Below are 14,735 nucleotides of genomic sequence, written 5' to 3' on the forward strand. Positions count from 1 at the left end.
TATCAAGAGTATCGTCGATAACAATCGCTTGGAAAGCGCTCAGCCGCTCGATCAATTCGAATTTCCCGCTATTTATTAGGCGGTGTTCGATGATCGACGGCGCGTGCGCCGGAACGCGCCGTCGGTAATTATTAGAATTAAATATCAAAAGTTTAAAAAGTTTTTAAACGGTTCATTAAAAATATTGATATTTAATGATCAATTATTGAAAATTACAAATTTTTGAATAATAAATCGAAAATATTTATTTATTTATAAATTAAATATTGAAAGTTTAATAAGTTATTAAACAAAAAATTAAAAATATTTATTTTTTGTTATGAAATATTCTAGTTTCGTGCTCCGGAGTCGTTTCGTATGCTCCTGACAAATGCACACTCCGAATCAATTTATAGCATCAGGAAAATTCAACGAGTGACATTTACAAAAGTTTTGTGAATTTCTTCTGCCTGAATATCTTTTTTCATCATTTTTTCATTCTCAAAGATATTTTCAGTATTTCAAGAAAGAAAACTCAATGCAAAAGTCATTTTATTCGTAAAAATACATTCTTCCTTAAATGGGATTATTCGTTTAATAAAGCGTTCGTAAAGAGAGTTTTTTGCTCGGTGTTGTTCAACCATAAACTTCGGGAGCTTAAATGATCTTTGGTAATTTGATGGAAACGGTCTTCGTCTCGAGATAACCTTCCAAGCCGTCCTCCCCCCTGAAAATGAAGGATGACATTACGACCAAAAAAAATATGAAAAATTAATGAATTTTAAGATTTTTCTTTTACAGAACTCACAATTCACGGCCGATTCCAGATTTTTTGTATCCTCCGAACGGAGTTTGAGGAGTGATGGCATCGTAACAGTTGACCCTGCAATCCAAAAAGTTATTTCCATCGAAATTGACGATTTTCCGGTCCGATTGTATGCGAATACCGATTTAAAATGGCGAAAAATAATTTTTTGTACCAAACACTTCCGGCGTCAACGGATCGAGCGAAGGTCAATGCTTTGTTGATGTCGTTGGTGATGACCGCAGCAGCCAGACCGTAGAAAGTATTGTTCGCTCTTTCAATGATTTCCTCCATCGTGTCGAACTTCAGGATCGATTGAACCGGACCGAATATTTCCTCTTTCGTGATCCTCATGTCATCGGTCACATTCGAAAATACGGTGGGCTGAAAATCCCAGAGGAAATAGAACCCCCGAAAGTAGTTTTTGCACAGATCAAACGTTCGTTCCATTCACGTTTCATTTGCAAAGCTTTTACAGGCAGACATTTTCCTCGAATAACTCACGTTTTGTGATGATTTTTATTTTTTCCATTTCTGATTATAAAAATTGAGGTAGGTCATGCCCGAAGAATCATATTTTACGAGTGTCTAAATTGGATCGATTTTTACTCCATAATTAAAAATATTATCACTCTAAATTAATGTCAGAGTCATTAATTCGAAATTGTAAATACATTTTTTTAACTTATCCTTTGGCGAATGAAATTACAAGCCGTTAATTAATAGAGGATCCATCATTGACTGAACCCCAAATTTCATTCGTCCCTGGCTAAAATGCTACAGTTTTTTATGTAAAAAATTCCTTTAGAGAGTGCAAAGGGAAATGGAGCAAGAAAAAAGTATTAATAAAGAGACAGAAGGCTGTGACAGAAATGGGCCAAGCCAAGAAAAAACAAAATGCAAAATGAGCAAATGTGAAGTTATTCGAGTGCTCGTTACCAATTTTGTTCGATCTTTAACGTAATATATCTTTATTGCTAGTAAGACAATCGTCTCGAATTTTTTCCCAGACCTCCGTTATACACTTCATTGTAATTGTGTACTTTTTTATAAACTTCCTAAGGCGTGTTCATTCGTTATATGGAAAGATGAACGATTTTTTACCCACAGTCCTTGTAACCCTGCGAATTTTTTTTCATATTTAAGCACGTTTATCTCAATAACGAATAAGACGAACCCTTTAAAATTTGATATGCGTCTCAGTCGATTACCCATTTAAACGCTGTGTAAATTTAAAGACAAGAAAATCGTTTCGTGCATGAACTACCTTAAGAAAACTAAGTCGTATCCAGGGATGAGGTTAGTTGTATAAAAAAGGTATTCGAACCGATTGACGTCCCAGAAATTTTGAGGAGTTCATTTTCCCTCGACGTATCAGGTTTTTTAAACGATTTTCACGAGTGTAGTTCGTTATTAGTGAGAAAAACGCAGTGTTTACCTTTATGAAAAATCCGACGGAGCCATCACGAGCGCCGCCTGTTTCGACTGTGGCGCCCTCGGCCTTACCAGACTCGATGAGACCCATAACCTTGTCGAACATTTCTTGATCGATTTGTGGCCCTTGGTCCGTTTCCGCGTCGAACGGATCGCCAACTTTCTTCGCAACCGCCAGTTTCGTTGCTTCTTTGACGAACGCGTCGTAGATTTTGGAACTCACGAACGTTCGGGATCCGGCGCAACAACTCTGTCCGTGGTTTCCGAAAAGAGCTTCGTGAGCGACGCTTGCGGCCTCGCTTACTTCGAGATGGAAGAAAAATTGGTTGGATCATCGACTTGACAAGGGCAACTCAATCGAATACAAACGAGAAATCCTTACTGTCAGCATCCTCGAAAATTACAATCGGACTCTTCCCACCGAGTTCCAGAGTAACCCGCTTCAAGTTACTTTTCGCTGAAGCTGCCATTATTTTGTGTCCAACCTGGAAAATACCAAAGAATTTCGTTGTACCTTCTTTGTCAAATTGTATTTTTTCTTTTTTTGATCAAATGACCAGAAAGTGCGTCTAGGATTTTGTGGTAATATTCAAATTTAAAAACCACGAATTCACGAGTTTTCAAAACAAACAAAAATAAATACGAAAGATCAATCTTCAGTGAAAAACGTTAACAGAATAAACGATAAAATAAGTAACCCGAAAAGCAGAACAATCTGAATAAAAATTTTGTAAAATCCATTCGGAGGCACCAAATTCTTTCGAATCAAATGAAAGAGGTACACGAAGAGAATTAAGGTAACTCCTGTACTGCATGCTAGTCAAATGAGTGCTAAATTTTCAAAACGCTTTTAGTCCAAGTTCAACCTACCGATTAAACTTATTGTTAGCAGATATGTATTCAAGCATATTTTATTAACGTGAAAAAATATTTAAACCGATAGTTTTGCAAAACTATCAACTGATAGATGCAAATTTCCATGATGACACATTTTCACAGCTATTTTTCAAAGAATCATCTGTATTTTTTAACCGATTTTATTGCACCAAGTCTCATTTTGTTCCTCAACCGATCCTCTACCAATTCACCACGTAGATTTTCCTTTGAACTCATTCCTGAGAGAAATTATGAATGAAAAAGTTTTTTCACTTAATTAACAATTAGCTGCAACAGTGAAACGATCAAGTTAAAAAAACAACTACGTGGTGGATTCATAGAGGACCGGTTGACGAACAAAATGAGACTTGTTGCAATAAAATCGATGAAAAAACGCAGATAATTCTTTGAAAAATACCAGTGAAAATGTGTCAGCTTGGAAATTTGCATTTGTCAGTTGATGGTTATGCAAAACTAGCGTTTTTAATATTTTTACATCTTAATAAGATATGCTGTAATACAAATCCACTAACAATACATTTTAATCGGTACGTTAAACTTGGTCCAAAAGCGTTTTGAAAATTTAGCACTCATTTGACTAGCATGCAGTACAGGAGTTACCTTAGATTTGAAAAATTACCATCCAGTGCGGTGATGAGCTACAATTCATGACATTATTATGGTGAAAAAATTAAATTTTCCTACACATTAAATAATATTCATCGTTCAAAGTAGGAACTTTTACCGGAGTACGTCTAAAAGTATGTTTTTTTTTTTTTTTATTACTTTATTGAAGTGTGTAAATCACCGGAATTCGGAATCGAGTGATCTGTATCTACGTCGGGGCAAAGACATTTTAGCGCGATGCACCGTAAATTTTTTTAAAACTAAAATTTTTGTGAATTTCAGTATTCGTACCGTAAATTTTACTATCTGCAATATTTACTATAATAAAACTGAAAATTGGGCAAAATAATAAAAATTTTACAGTGCGTTACAGGAATAAATATTTTTCGTTGACTTGTCCCCGTAGTGAGAAACATTCGGTGAACTTCACAGTGAATTTCACGCTTAATATTACCGTTTAATTCCCTCCGTGTAGTGAATCGAAAAATTGAAAAAAAAAAACGCGAAATCAAAGTGTTAAATACAATTCGAATTGATTGAACTAAAAGGAAGGAAATTTGGATCAAACGAAGAAAGAATTTCGTGTAAATTGCAATTGAAACTAAATAGAAAAAATTGGACCTCAGTTGAGCCGGTAAAAGCGATTTTGCGGACGTCAGGATGTTCGGCAAGTGCAGCACCAGCCGTGGGTCCATATCCGGGTACGACGTTAATGACGCCTGGTGGGAATCCGGCTTCTTTAACGAGAGAAGCAACGTAAAGTGCACTGAGGGGAGTTTGCTCAGCTGGTTTGAGCACAATCGTACATCCGGCCGCGAGTGCTGGGCCCCATTTCCATGCCAACATCATCAGGGGATAATTCCATGGTATAATTTGCCCGACGACACCAACAGGTTCTTTGATCGTCATGGAGAAATTTCCTCCGTCTAAACAACAATATTTTCATTGAAAGAACGAATTTTCGTGCATTCTAAGATCGGACGAGTTTATGAAGCATCGCGAATGTCCTGCTTCATTCTGCAACATAATGTACGAATTGATTATACTTCGTTGTAAAATAACTCGAAAGAACGTTTAAGGTAGTTCTGAACTTTCTTTGAAAATTTAAATACGGTGCAATAATAGCCTTCGTGGATCGACTGTCGAAATTTAACCCTAGAACGCATGACTGGGGTGTGAGCACACCCCACGCGAACTTCAAACCACGCTCCCGTCCTAACAAGCGACATTATCGACTGATTATCGACGGATTTTTTTATATATAAATTCAATTGAAATTAGTTTTATCGTACATTATTCTTTTCGTTATAAAAAAACGAAGAAAATGGTGTAGGATAAAGTCCGTTTAGCATCGTAGGACCGGATTTATAAGCAGAAAAAGAGTGGGGTGCGTTCAAACCCCGGTCATGAGGTTGAGGGTATGAAAAAAGGCACATGAGGTGTAGGGTTAAGATCGATTCACCATTTAGTTTTCGAGATATTAGCGATTAAAAATGGATCATTTTGTACGCGATGCCTAACACGTCACTGGATAGCACTTTGTTTACATTTTTTATTACCGCCCCTGAACGGATCTTACGACTTCAAAATAAAACCAATCGTGTGTATTCGGTATTATTGTGGGATTAATTTTCTTTTAAATGGGAATTTTTGACCATCTAGTTTCGGAGTTATCGATTGATGAACTGTGTTAATTTTACGTGAAGCGGAACAGGCGCATGGCCAGCTGTGACGACGTGGCAACAGTGGCGAACCGATAGGCGCAATACAAAACAATATGAAAGCTTTTTCTCAAACGTTTGACGACCTTTCTCGATTGAATTATCATTTGAAGACTTTTTAACTTCTTGCGTGACGAATAAATGAGGTTTCAGGAAACACTGACATTTTGCAGCTCGCGACGCTAAAGTAATACCGGAGAATGGCGTTGTTGCCACGATTACAGCGCCACTGGCTATCTCTGTAGAGGACCTATTCGTGCATGAGGCGCGATTGTGTACGACAGGCGTGCAAGCTTTGACAAAACCGTGTGTAGCCGGCAGCACCGTATAAGCATTGGATTTCATTGTACGCACTCAAAAATCAAAACGTCATCACTTTTAATTTCTGATCAAACAGCTCGCAAGCACCCTAGTCCAATATTTCATCAGGTAAAAACTAACAATAATTAGACTAAATAAAAAAGAAGCTGTGACGAAGATGAAACTGTGACGTAGCATTTAAGTATTCTGATTTAAACATATGATCTTAAGGAGGGTGGCTAGCGACGATACAATGTTGCCATGCTAAACCATGTTAAATACATTAAAAATTTCAAAATGATAAGAATTTAATCAAATTTGGTGAATATATTCTTTAATGCCAAATTTGACAATACAATTTTTTAAAGATTTTTCTTCTGTACAGTTATCGAGTAATTGATCACTAAAGTTCAAGTGTATAAGCATAACGTTTCCCTATACCGGGCATAAGAAATCTGCTTTAATGCGTAATTACTCGATAACTAAGCAGAAGAAAATTTAAAAAAAAATTGTGTTTTCGCACTTGATGTTGTAGAACATTATCACCAAATTTCATCAATTTCTTATCATTTTGACGAATGTAGCCATTCTCCTTAACCTATACGAGCTAGATGAGATAAATGATCTCAAGGCTCTAATTTTTTTCTGTATTTATTAAAAAAAAAAAAAAAAAAAAAATTCTACTCCGCGGCCCAAACTTTTAGCTCGTACGTGCACATACAGAACTACCTTAAAGCGATTTATTTTACTCGAAGGTTATCAACCAACAGCGTTTGTCTGGTCTGGACGAGCACAGGCAGTCGTGGATAATTTTTTCCGAAGGGGAGATAATGGTGGCGTTCGAATTCATGAAGAAACAAATAAATTAGTCTTGTTTCGTACGAATTGAATGGCTTAGACTCCCTCGAAGAATCCCCTATAAATAATAATTTAGATAATAAAATAAACGCGATATTCACCAGTCGGAATAGTATTTCCATGTATTTTATCGCACCAGCCAGCATAGTATCGCAAAGTTCCTACACTCGCTTCTATGTCGCCGAGGGAACTTGCGAACGTCTTTCCATTGTCGAGGGTCTCGATGTTGGCAATGTACTCTTGATCGCGTTCGATAAGATCGGCCAACTGGAACATTTTTTTCCTCGTTTTTAATAAAGTTTTAATATCGTCGATGATTTTGAATGGTTTTTAATTAGAGAATTTATACAATTTTGAAACTAAAATTGTTTTCAAATATTTGAGAAACATTTGTTCGGAAATATTTGCTGTCTTTTCCTATATTTTTAAAATTCCATTTACCTTGCTTATCAAAACTCCTCTGGCCGAAGCATCCATCTCACGCCATACCGATCCTCTCGCGAAAGCTTTTTTCGCTGCAGCCACTGCTTTGTCGATGTCAGCCTGACGAGAATGAAAATCGAATGAGAAACGTACTAATCGAGCGGAATATTCAAAAGTACCGAAATCCCAAATTCATTGGGCTCGATCGCGCGAGACGAGAAACAGCTATAAATAACTTTGAAAATGATAGCCAACCTTATCTCCCTCTGATATTTCAATTATAACAGCCTCGTTTGTTGGATTTATCGTCTGGAATTTTTCACCACTCACAGAATCTACGAATTCGTTGTTGATAAAAATCTGCAACAAGACGTAGAAAATTAACGAATCGTATACGAGTCCAATCGATGCAAAATCTATGAGAAAATAAAAAATTTTATAAACACGTTGACCAAACGAAGCTCTCAATGCTACAACAGAAACCACAAGAAAAGTTTTTCCAGTTACGGACGAACGAGGATAGCCAATCGCACCTTGAAACCGAGAGACCAAGTGTTAGAACTAAATCGGAAGTAACAATAAATCGTCAACAAAAAGGATCCGACATGAACGGATGTCAACTTGGCTCATGCAAACATCAGTACACCCAACAACATCGCCGAATGTTTAAAATAATAACAAATTGCAATTAACATCAGTTATAAAAAAAAAAATAAAAAAAAAAACGTTTTGGAACTGCGATATTTGAAGAATGAGGTCGACGAAACCGATCGAAAAGAACGTTGCAAACTGTCAAAACAAGGGCTGATTTACCTGCGTGTATTTGATGGTTGGATTCGGGTTGGCCATTTCGTACGAAACGAAGCGTAGACTTTATCGTTAAAAAGATAATGTGCAAGTTGATTCCTCAGGCGTTTTGGACCGACAGCAAAGTCGTAACACTTCGGTCTCCTTTATATATCCTGAGCACGTGATTTGAACGATGCTGAGGCTGGAAGGGGGAATATTTTCCATTCGATGAGAATATACTTGCATTGATAAATCAGCTGCGATGCCACTCCTTCTTCAATGACTATCGTGAACGGTATATAAATAAAAGAGCAAAAATATATTAATATTCGAAAATGATGTACCTCGACACTGAACTTGGTAGGGGGCTTCGTTTCGTCTAATCTGCTTGATTGACGTCGAGTGAGAATCCTCGGGGATAAATTGAAAAAAAACAAGACTCGCCGGTCTGACAGTCGCAGATGGGGATCAGCGCTCACGGTCGTCGAACGTTTGGAATTAGGAATTTATATTTTTCACTCGATAAAACAGAGATCTGACGAAAGACCTCATCTCTTTTTGAGTAAAGAATCTTGAAAAAATTTCTATAATTCCAACCGCGTCGATCGGTCCATCCAATTATCTTGATTTCTCCCATTTTTTCGAGAATACTTAAACTTTCTTACGAAGCTAACGAAACATCAATTGTGTCGATTCTGCCGGATCTCTGGTCGAGATTATTCTCAATCAAAATTGCTTCAATAAGGAATGCTAATTCGCATAAGAACTTCATAATCCTCGATGTTATAGAGGAGACCGGGGCAAAACGGGATACCTAAGGAAATATTAAACTTTTCAAAAGTTTGGAAAGCTCTGTCTATTTTTTTACTCCCAAAAACTAAGAAATGTACTGGAATTCTTTTCAATTAAAAAAAAAAAAAAAAAAAATCCCGAGGCAAAATGGGGTACCTTTCAAAAACTCATGAAATTTTTTTTACTGTGATTTCAATTCAATGCACCTTGGGTGCATTTTGCACCCGTAACCGAGTGCTTCTGAATTACCGCTGTAAGCGTTGAAAGCGATCTCAGCGCTTACAGCGCTCAAACGTAAGTCGAGCGCACGCTGTGAGCGCTCTTAGCGCTTACAACGCTCTAAGGTACGTCGAACGCACCCTCTGTAATTCGATTGAAAATTAATGATATGAATAATAACGAAGATTGCCAATGTTTATTTTGTAAAAATTTGTATTTATGCACTGAATCATGGATTCAGTGGTAAAATTATGCGGAGTGGGCACATGATTCATGTTCAGGTGTAACCACACGCACGACGATGATTCGCAAACATACTTTACTTTTTTACTTTACATATATAGAAATACTTTTCGTATATCTGTGCAAAAACGTTTTCACTTTGGAAGTGATGTAAGAAAAGGGAATTAGCAAAAAAACGAATTTAAAAAAAAATCAAAATAGTTTGGAAAAAATATGTTTCGTGCTCTTTTTGGACAAGTACATAAAAATTAAAGAAAAAAAAGACAAAAAAATTCCTCTCATTTTTCGGGTATCCCGTTTTGCCCCGGTCTCCCCTATGTCGAACAAAAACACACAGAGATTTGATTTTCAACGCTGGAATAAGTGCTCGGAATAATGTGAAGTAGAAAAGGACTCGGAGAGTGGAAAAAGTTTATTTTCGAATGTTCGAAATACGATTAGAGTACAGACAGTAGCATTTTTATGTTGATACCCCTTAAGAAGATGGATCAGTTGGTACATCGCAACCGTGAGTGCGAAAAAGATAGTTGCAAATTTCGAAAATGAAATTTTTCCACACCGCTCGCCCGATCGAAGTAATAAAAATGTCAGCCCATTTTTGCCATCGCCCTGCGTGGGCTGATTTTTTTCAATCGTTCAAACTGTGTCGAGAATTTCCATTTCGAAAATTCCAAGTGAGGTTTGGTGACTGATCCACGCTTTTAAATCGGCTGGGCGAGCTTGATCGAGATCGTTTTTGTTTCCAGGTAGTTTTCCACTCCTTCGTATCCGCTGTAACAATCGAAACGAGGGGTTTGAACGCGTGATAGAAACTTGGAAAAACGTGAAATCTCAATCATCCGATTGGAATTCATTTGACCGGAGAATTTTTTCATGTCCACTCACTTCTCCCGTCCTATACCAGAGTTCTTGTAGCCTCCGAACGGAGCTGATGGTCCGACTGCTCCGTAATTGTTGACCCTAAAATCAAAGCTCAATAAATTGAAGCTCCAATGACGTTTTGTTGGAATATTTGAACGATGAAGGAGACAATAATTCCCAAAATTCTATGCCAGTTCAATGCCTCTTCAAAAAAAAAGGCGATTCAGCTCGTGGCAGAAGGTGAAAAAATGAATCGTTACCATACGATTCCAGCCTCGATGCCTTCGGCAAACGCAATGGCTTTGTTCACGTCTTTGGTGATGACACCTGCAGCGAGCCCATAAGAAGTGTCATTGGCTCGTTGCAGCACTTCCTCAAAAGTATCGAACTTGAAGATCGATTGGACGGGTCCAAATATTTCTTCTTTTGCGATCCTCATGGAATCGGTTACGTTTGTGAATAACGTGGGCTTAAATCGTGAGAAAAAGCAAGTTCGAAATCAGTTACGAGGACTGTTTTTTCGAAAATCAATTTGACACTCAATTGAATACGTTCATTAGTAACGTATTTCTGGCAGTTAGTTACCTCGATGAAGAAACCCGTCGAGTCCAAAGGTTTACCTCCCAATTCGAGACAAGCTCCTTCCTTTTTCCCCGATTCAATCATACTCAAAATCTTTTCGTACGTGTCCTTGTCGACTTGAGGCCCCTGTGTCGTGGTCGCGTCGAAGGGATCACCGACTTTGATTTTTCGGATCAATTCTTTCGAGTGCTTCACGAATTCGTCGTATATTTTGGAATGTACGAATGTTCGTGATGCTGCGATGCACACTTGACCAGCGTTGAAGTAGAGTGCATAATGGGCCAGTAACGCAGCGTGTGCAACTGCAATTTGTCATTTTTTTTTAAATATTAATGGAAATATAATGGTTTTTTAATATGAAAAAATGCTGATTTTATGCTCCATTCAAAACGAACGTTTTTACATTCAATAAAGATTAAAGTTTTAAATAGTTTTATATTTCGTATGGCTACTGAGTTTATTCGATTTTTATAAATATAGGAAAATTGAATTTGTCGATGATTTTTTTCTAGATGATCATGTTTCTTATGAAATGAAGGTTTAGTATACAAATTAGTATTTCCCACATAAAAACAATGTTTTTGTAATCTCGAAATATCCTTGAAACTATATCGAAAAGTTCGCCATTATTTCCGTCTATCCAAAATCATTCCCTAAAAGAATCGATTTTTTTGACTTTCTAAAGCAGAATCCCCCTTAAGTATTTTTTTTTGTTACCAACCGTCAGCATCTTCGAACACGACCAGAGGACTTTTACCACCGAGCTCGAGGGTAACTTTTTTCAAATTTGTTTTGCCAGCCACTGATAAGATTTTGTGTCCAATCTGCGGTGAGTAAAAATCATTTTAACTAAATAACAATTAGAGTTATTCAAATCGAGTTTGAAACCACGACGTGAGCAATTCGACAAAAATCCACGTCGGATGTTGGGTAAAATTTTAAGCAAATTGGGCCAATGAAAATCACCGATTTTCACCGATATTCATTGATCCGTAAGCACTAACTTCGGTGGATCCGGTGAACGCGATTTTTCGGATGTCCGGATGTTCGGAGATGGCAGCACCCGCGGTGGGTCCATAGCCCGGAATAACGTTTATAACGCCCGGTGGAAAGCCTGCCTCTTTACTGAGCGAGGCAAGGTAGAGAGCTGTCAAGGGAGTTTGTTCGGCAGGTTTCATGACGATGGTGCAGCCGGCTGCGAGAGCCGGTGACCATTTGAACGCGACCATGAGCACCGGAAAATTCCATGGGATTATTTGGCCGACTACGCCCACGGGTTCCTTCCGAGTGAGGACGAAATCGCCCCCGTCTAGAGAGAAAGAAAAATCGGTTCTTTTAGAAAAGCTGACTGAGTAAAAGCTGTGATCGATACGGAGAAGAGAAATTTAAATGTCGTTCGTTTAATTTTTTTAATTGATTTTTTAGTTTTCAATCAGTTAATTTTTTTTAGTCAATTAGGTTTTAGTTTTTTAGTTATTTATAACATAAAACTAATTAGTTAATTAGTTTTAAAAGTTAAATGATTGATAATAAATAAATGAAAAATGTAATAAAATTCAAATAAAAATACGCAGGATCGTTAAGGAGTTTCGGTACAGGCGATACAATGTTGCCATGCTAATCCATGCTAAAAAAATTAAAAAATTCAAAAAGTTCAGAATTTTATAAAATTTGGTGAACATATTCTTTAGTGCCAAATTTGACGACACAAATATTTTAAGATTTTTCTTCTACATAGTTATCGAATAATTGATCACTAAAGTTTACGTGTATAAGTATAGCGTTTCCATATATATAGGTATACATTCCGGGCATGAGAAATCTGCTTTAATGCGTAATTACTCGATAACTAAGTAGAAGAAAATTTTGAAAAAATTTGAGTTTTCGCACTTGATGTTGAAGAACATTATCACCAAATTTCATCAATTTCTTAATATTTTGACTTCTGTACTGAAACTCCTTAAAAAGGAAATTCATTCAAATATAAAAATGAGGAAAGCGTTTTTACGAAAAATGGAATTTCGAGAAAAAATCCCAAGCAAATCCTCTGCAAAACTTTTCCAAAGTGCCTCAACCTCTCAACAATTGTATAGAATTCTTTAAAAACTACGAAAACCCACCAGCAGGAATGGTTTTCCCGTGAATTTTGTCAGCCCAGCCTGCATAGTAACGAATTTCATCGATACTGCATTTGACATCCGTCATGGCAGCTGTCAAAGGTTTTCCGTTATCGAGAGTTTCCAAGTGTGCAATATACTCCATGTCGCGTTCGACTAAATCTGCCAACTGTAAAATATTTTACGAACTGTAAAATAGTCACTAAAATTTATCGATTCGATAGAAATTCGTGTTTCACGTTCGTCTCGTCGTATCTTTTACCTTGTACATGAGGCGAGCCCTTTGAGTAGCATCCATTTTCCGCCAAGGCGAACCTCTAGCGAAGGCAGCTTTAGCTGCACAAACTGCCTTATCGACGTCATCCTAGCGAATGAGATAAAACAGTGATGAAAATTCTGCAAAATCATGCTCGATGCTCGAATAAAAAATACTGTGAAAAAAAATGTTTACTTCATCGTACCTTATCACCTTCCGATACGAGAGCAATGACGGTCTTGTTCGTTGGGTTTATCGTTGGAAATTTCTTTCCACTCACCGCATCGACGAACTCGTTGTTGATAAACAACTGAAACGAAGCTTAACATTATTTATTCTTTGGCAACTCAACCAAAATTATGATTCTGTCAAATTTATTTACTACATAAATAACTAACGATCGCTTGCATACCTTCGCTTTATGAAATTTGTATTTTCATTGAACATTTTGATAGAATACGAATACACAATATTTTCGTTCTTATCCAACGTTGTTTAAAAAAATCGTCTAAAAATATCGCCCGATTTCAATGTTTCACAAATGTTTTCCCCCTCATTGAATCGACCCACTCACCGTTGATACAATCAATTCGAACAAAAAAACGATTCTAACGTTAGCTTTGCAATCGAACCAAAACTCGAATGCCAATTTTATTTATTCTCAGCATCTCGATCAGCAAAGCTTGCATGCTTAGAAAATAGTATTGCAATCGTGTTGTACGATGATTATTAAACGTCGATATAAATAAAATTAAGTGCTATTAATTTTGAATAAGTATCGACACAATATTGAAAAACAAATTGAATACTTCCCGAATAAAATTAGGCTTCGCTAATTTCACAAAACAACGATATTTCCATTCTGAGCAATCATTCCACTCTTCAATAACACTCGACAAATTTTTTCTCAAAAGCATTCAAGTTCAATGTTGCCCAGATATCTTTGAACACTTAAATGCTCGAAATGGGTGGTTGCTTACCTGAGTATATTTTACGACGGCTTTGTCACCCTTGGCAAAATCCGGGAGAACCATTGTAACTGTCAGAGAACTCTTAGCTCGAACGGCTGGCTTCGAATGAAGAATTTCGATTGGAATTTACCGACAAGGTGATCTTATATACTCCACGAGCGCGACTCAGCGCAGGAGATGTAATTCTGGCTCACCGAGCACGCCACTTGAGATAACTTTGAAGCGTTTTGCGTCGCGAGAGTGGGGCGAATATGAAGCGCTGGGTCAGTGCGCGCGTTTAGATCTCACTCATGAGTCCTTACAGCTTTCGGTCGTTTCTCAAATCGAGTAACCCCCGAAATAACATGAATTTCGAATAAGCCATTTTTGCGAAAGAAACCCGTTGACGCGTGGATCTGCAATGGCCAAAATGCCCCTTTTGCACCATCAAAAAATCTTGTCGCCGAAAAAAACTTTCTATTCGTTTTTCTAAATACGAGTCGTTCGCTGATGACTTTGAGTTTCTTATCTCATTCGTTTGATCCAGTTTTATCGCTTTCGTTATTATTTGATAACGCGGATGTTTCAACGAATTTCAACACTTTTCAAATCCGCTTTCTTTGGAGTTCAAACAAGTTTAAAATTCGATGAAAAAATCGGCAGTCGGTCGAACTGTGTTATTCAAGGATTCAAGCTTTTATTTGCATTTTCTGAAATACGGTTTTCACACCACGAATAATTTTTTTTCAATTTTCATTCTTTCAATCTCTTGAAGAACGAACAAATTCTTTGGCTCCATTTTCAAAGTTTCAATTATTTAGTTTTATCGTATCGACCAAATCATCAAATTCTCGATGAATACGAAGAGAATTTAACGGTATTATTTATAGCAAGAAATTCACT

General features: G+C 37.1%; 2 protein-coding genes across 2 annotated transcripts; both read right to left on the reverse strand.

Moving 5' to 3' along the window:
• Positions 1 to 514: 514 nt before the first annotated feature.
• On the reverse strand, positions 515 to 8,262 carry LOC122416038 (retinal dehydrogenase 1-like). The gene is made up of 11 exons (XM_043428704.1): positions 8,157 to 8,262; positions 7,837 to 8,014; positions 7,279 to 7,383; positions 7,042 to 7,143; positions 6,702 to 6,867; positions 4,343 to 4,647; positions 2,601 to 2,703; positions 2,223 to 2,521; positions 960 to 1,168; positions 788 to 862; positions 515 to 706 (listed from the first exon to the last, which is right to left on the reverse strand). Exons 2-11 carry the CDS (start codon positions 7,870 to 7,872, stop codon positions 637 to 639), a joined length of 1,470 nt encoding a protein of 489 aa, XP_043284639.1. The 5' UTR covers positions 7,873 to 8,014; positions 8,157 to 8,262; the 3' UTR covers positions 515 to 636.
• Positions 8,263 to 9,460: 1,198 nt separating this feature from the next.
• LOC122416060 (retinal dehydrogenase 1-like) lies at positions 9,461 to 14,037 on the reverse strand. The gene is made up of 10 exons (XM_043428731.1): positions 13,863 to 14,037; positions 13,088 to 13,192; positions 12,889 to 12,990; positions 12,630 to 12,795; positions 11,514 to 11,818; positions 11,231 to 11,333; positions 10,513 to 10,811; positions 10,188 to 10,396; positions 9,952 to 10,026; positions 9,461 to 9,837 (listed from the first exon to the last, which is right to left on the reverse strand). The coding sequence occupies exons 1-10, from the start codon at positions 13,914 to 13,916 to the stop codon at positions 9,768 to 9,770; spliced, it is 1,488 nt and encodes a 495-aa protein (XP_043284666.1). The 5' UTR covers positions 13,917 to 14,037; the 3' UTR covers positions 9,461 to 9,767.
• Positions 14,038 to 14,735: the final 698 nt, after the last annotated feature.

Source organism: Venturia canescens, chromosome 9, assembly GCF_019457755.1.
Source record: "Venturia canescens isolate UGA chromosome 9, ASM1945775v1, whole genome shotgun sequence".
In the NCBI taxonomy this organism is placed as follows: domain Eukaryota; kingdom Metazoa; phylum Arthropoda; class Insecta; order Hymenoptera; family Ichneumonidae; genus Venturia; species Venturia canescens.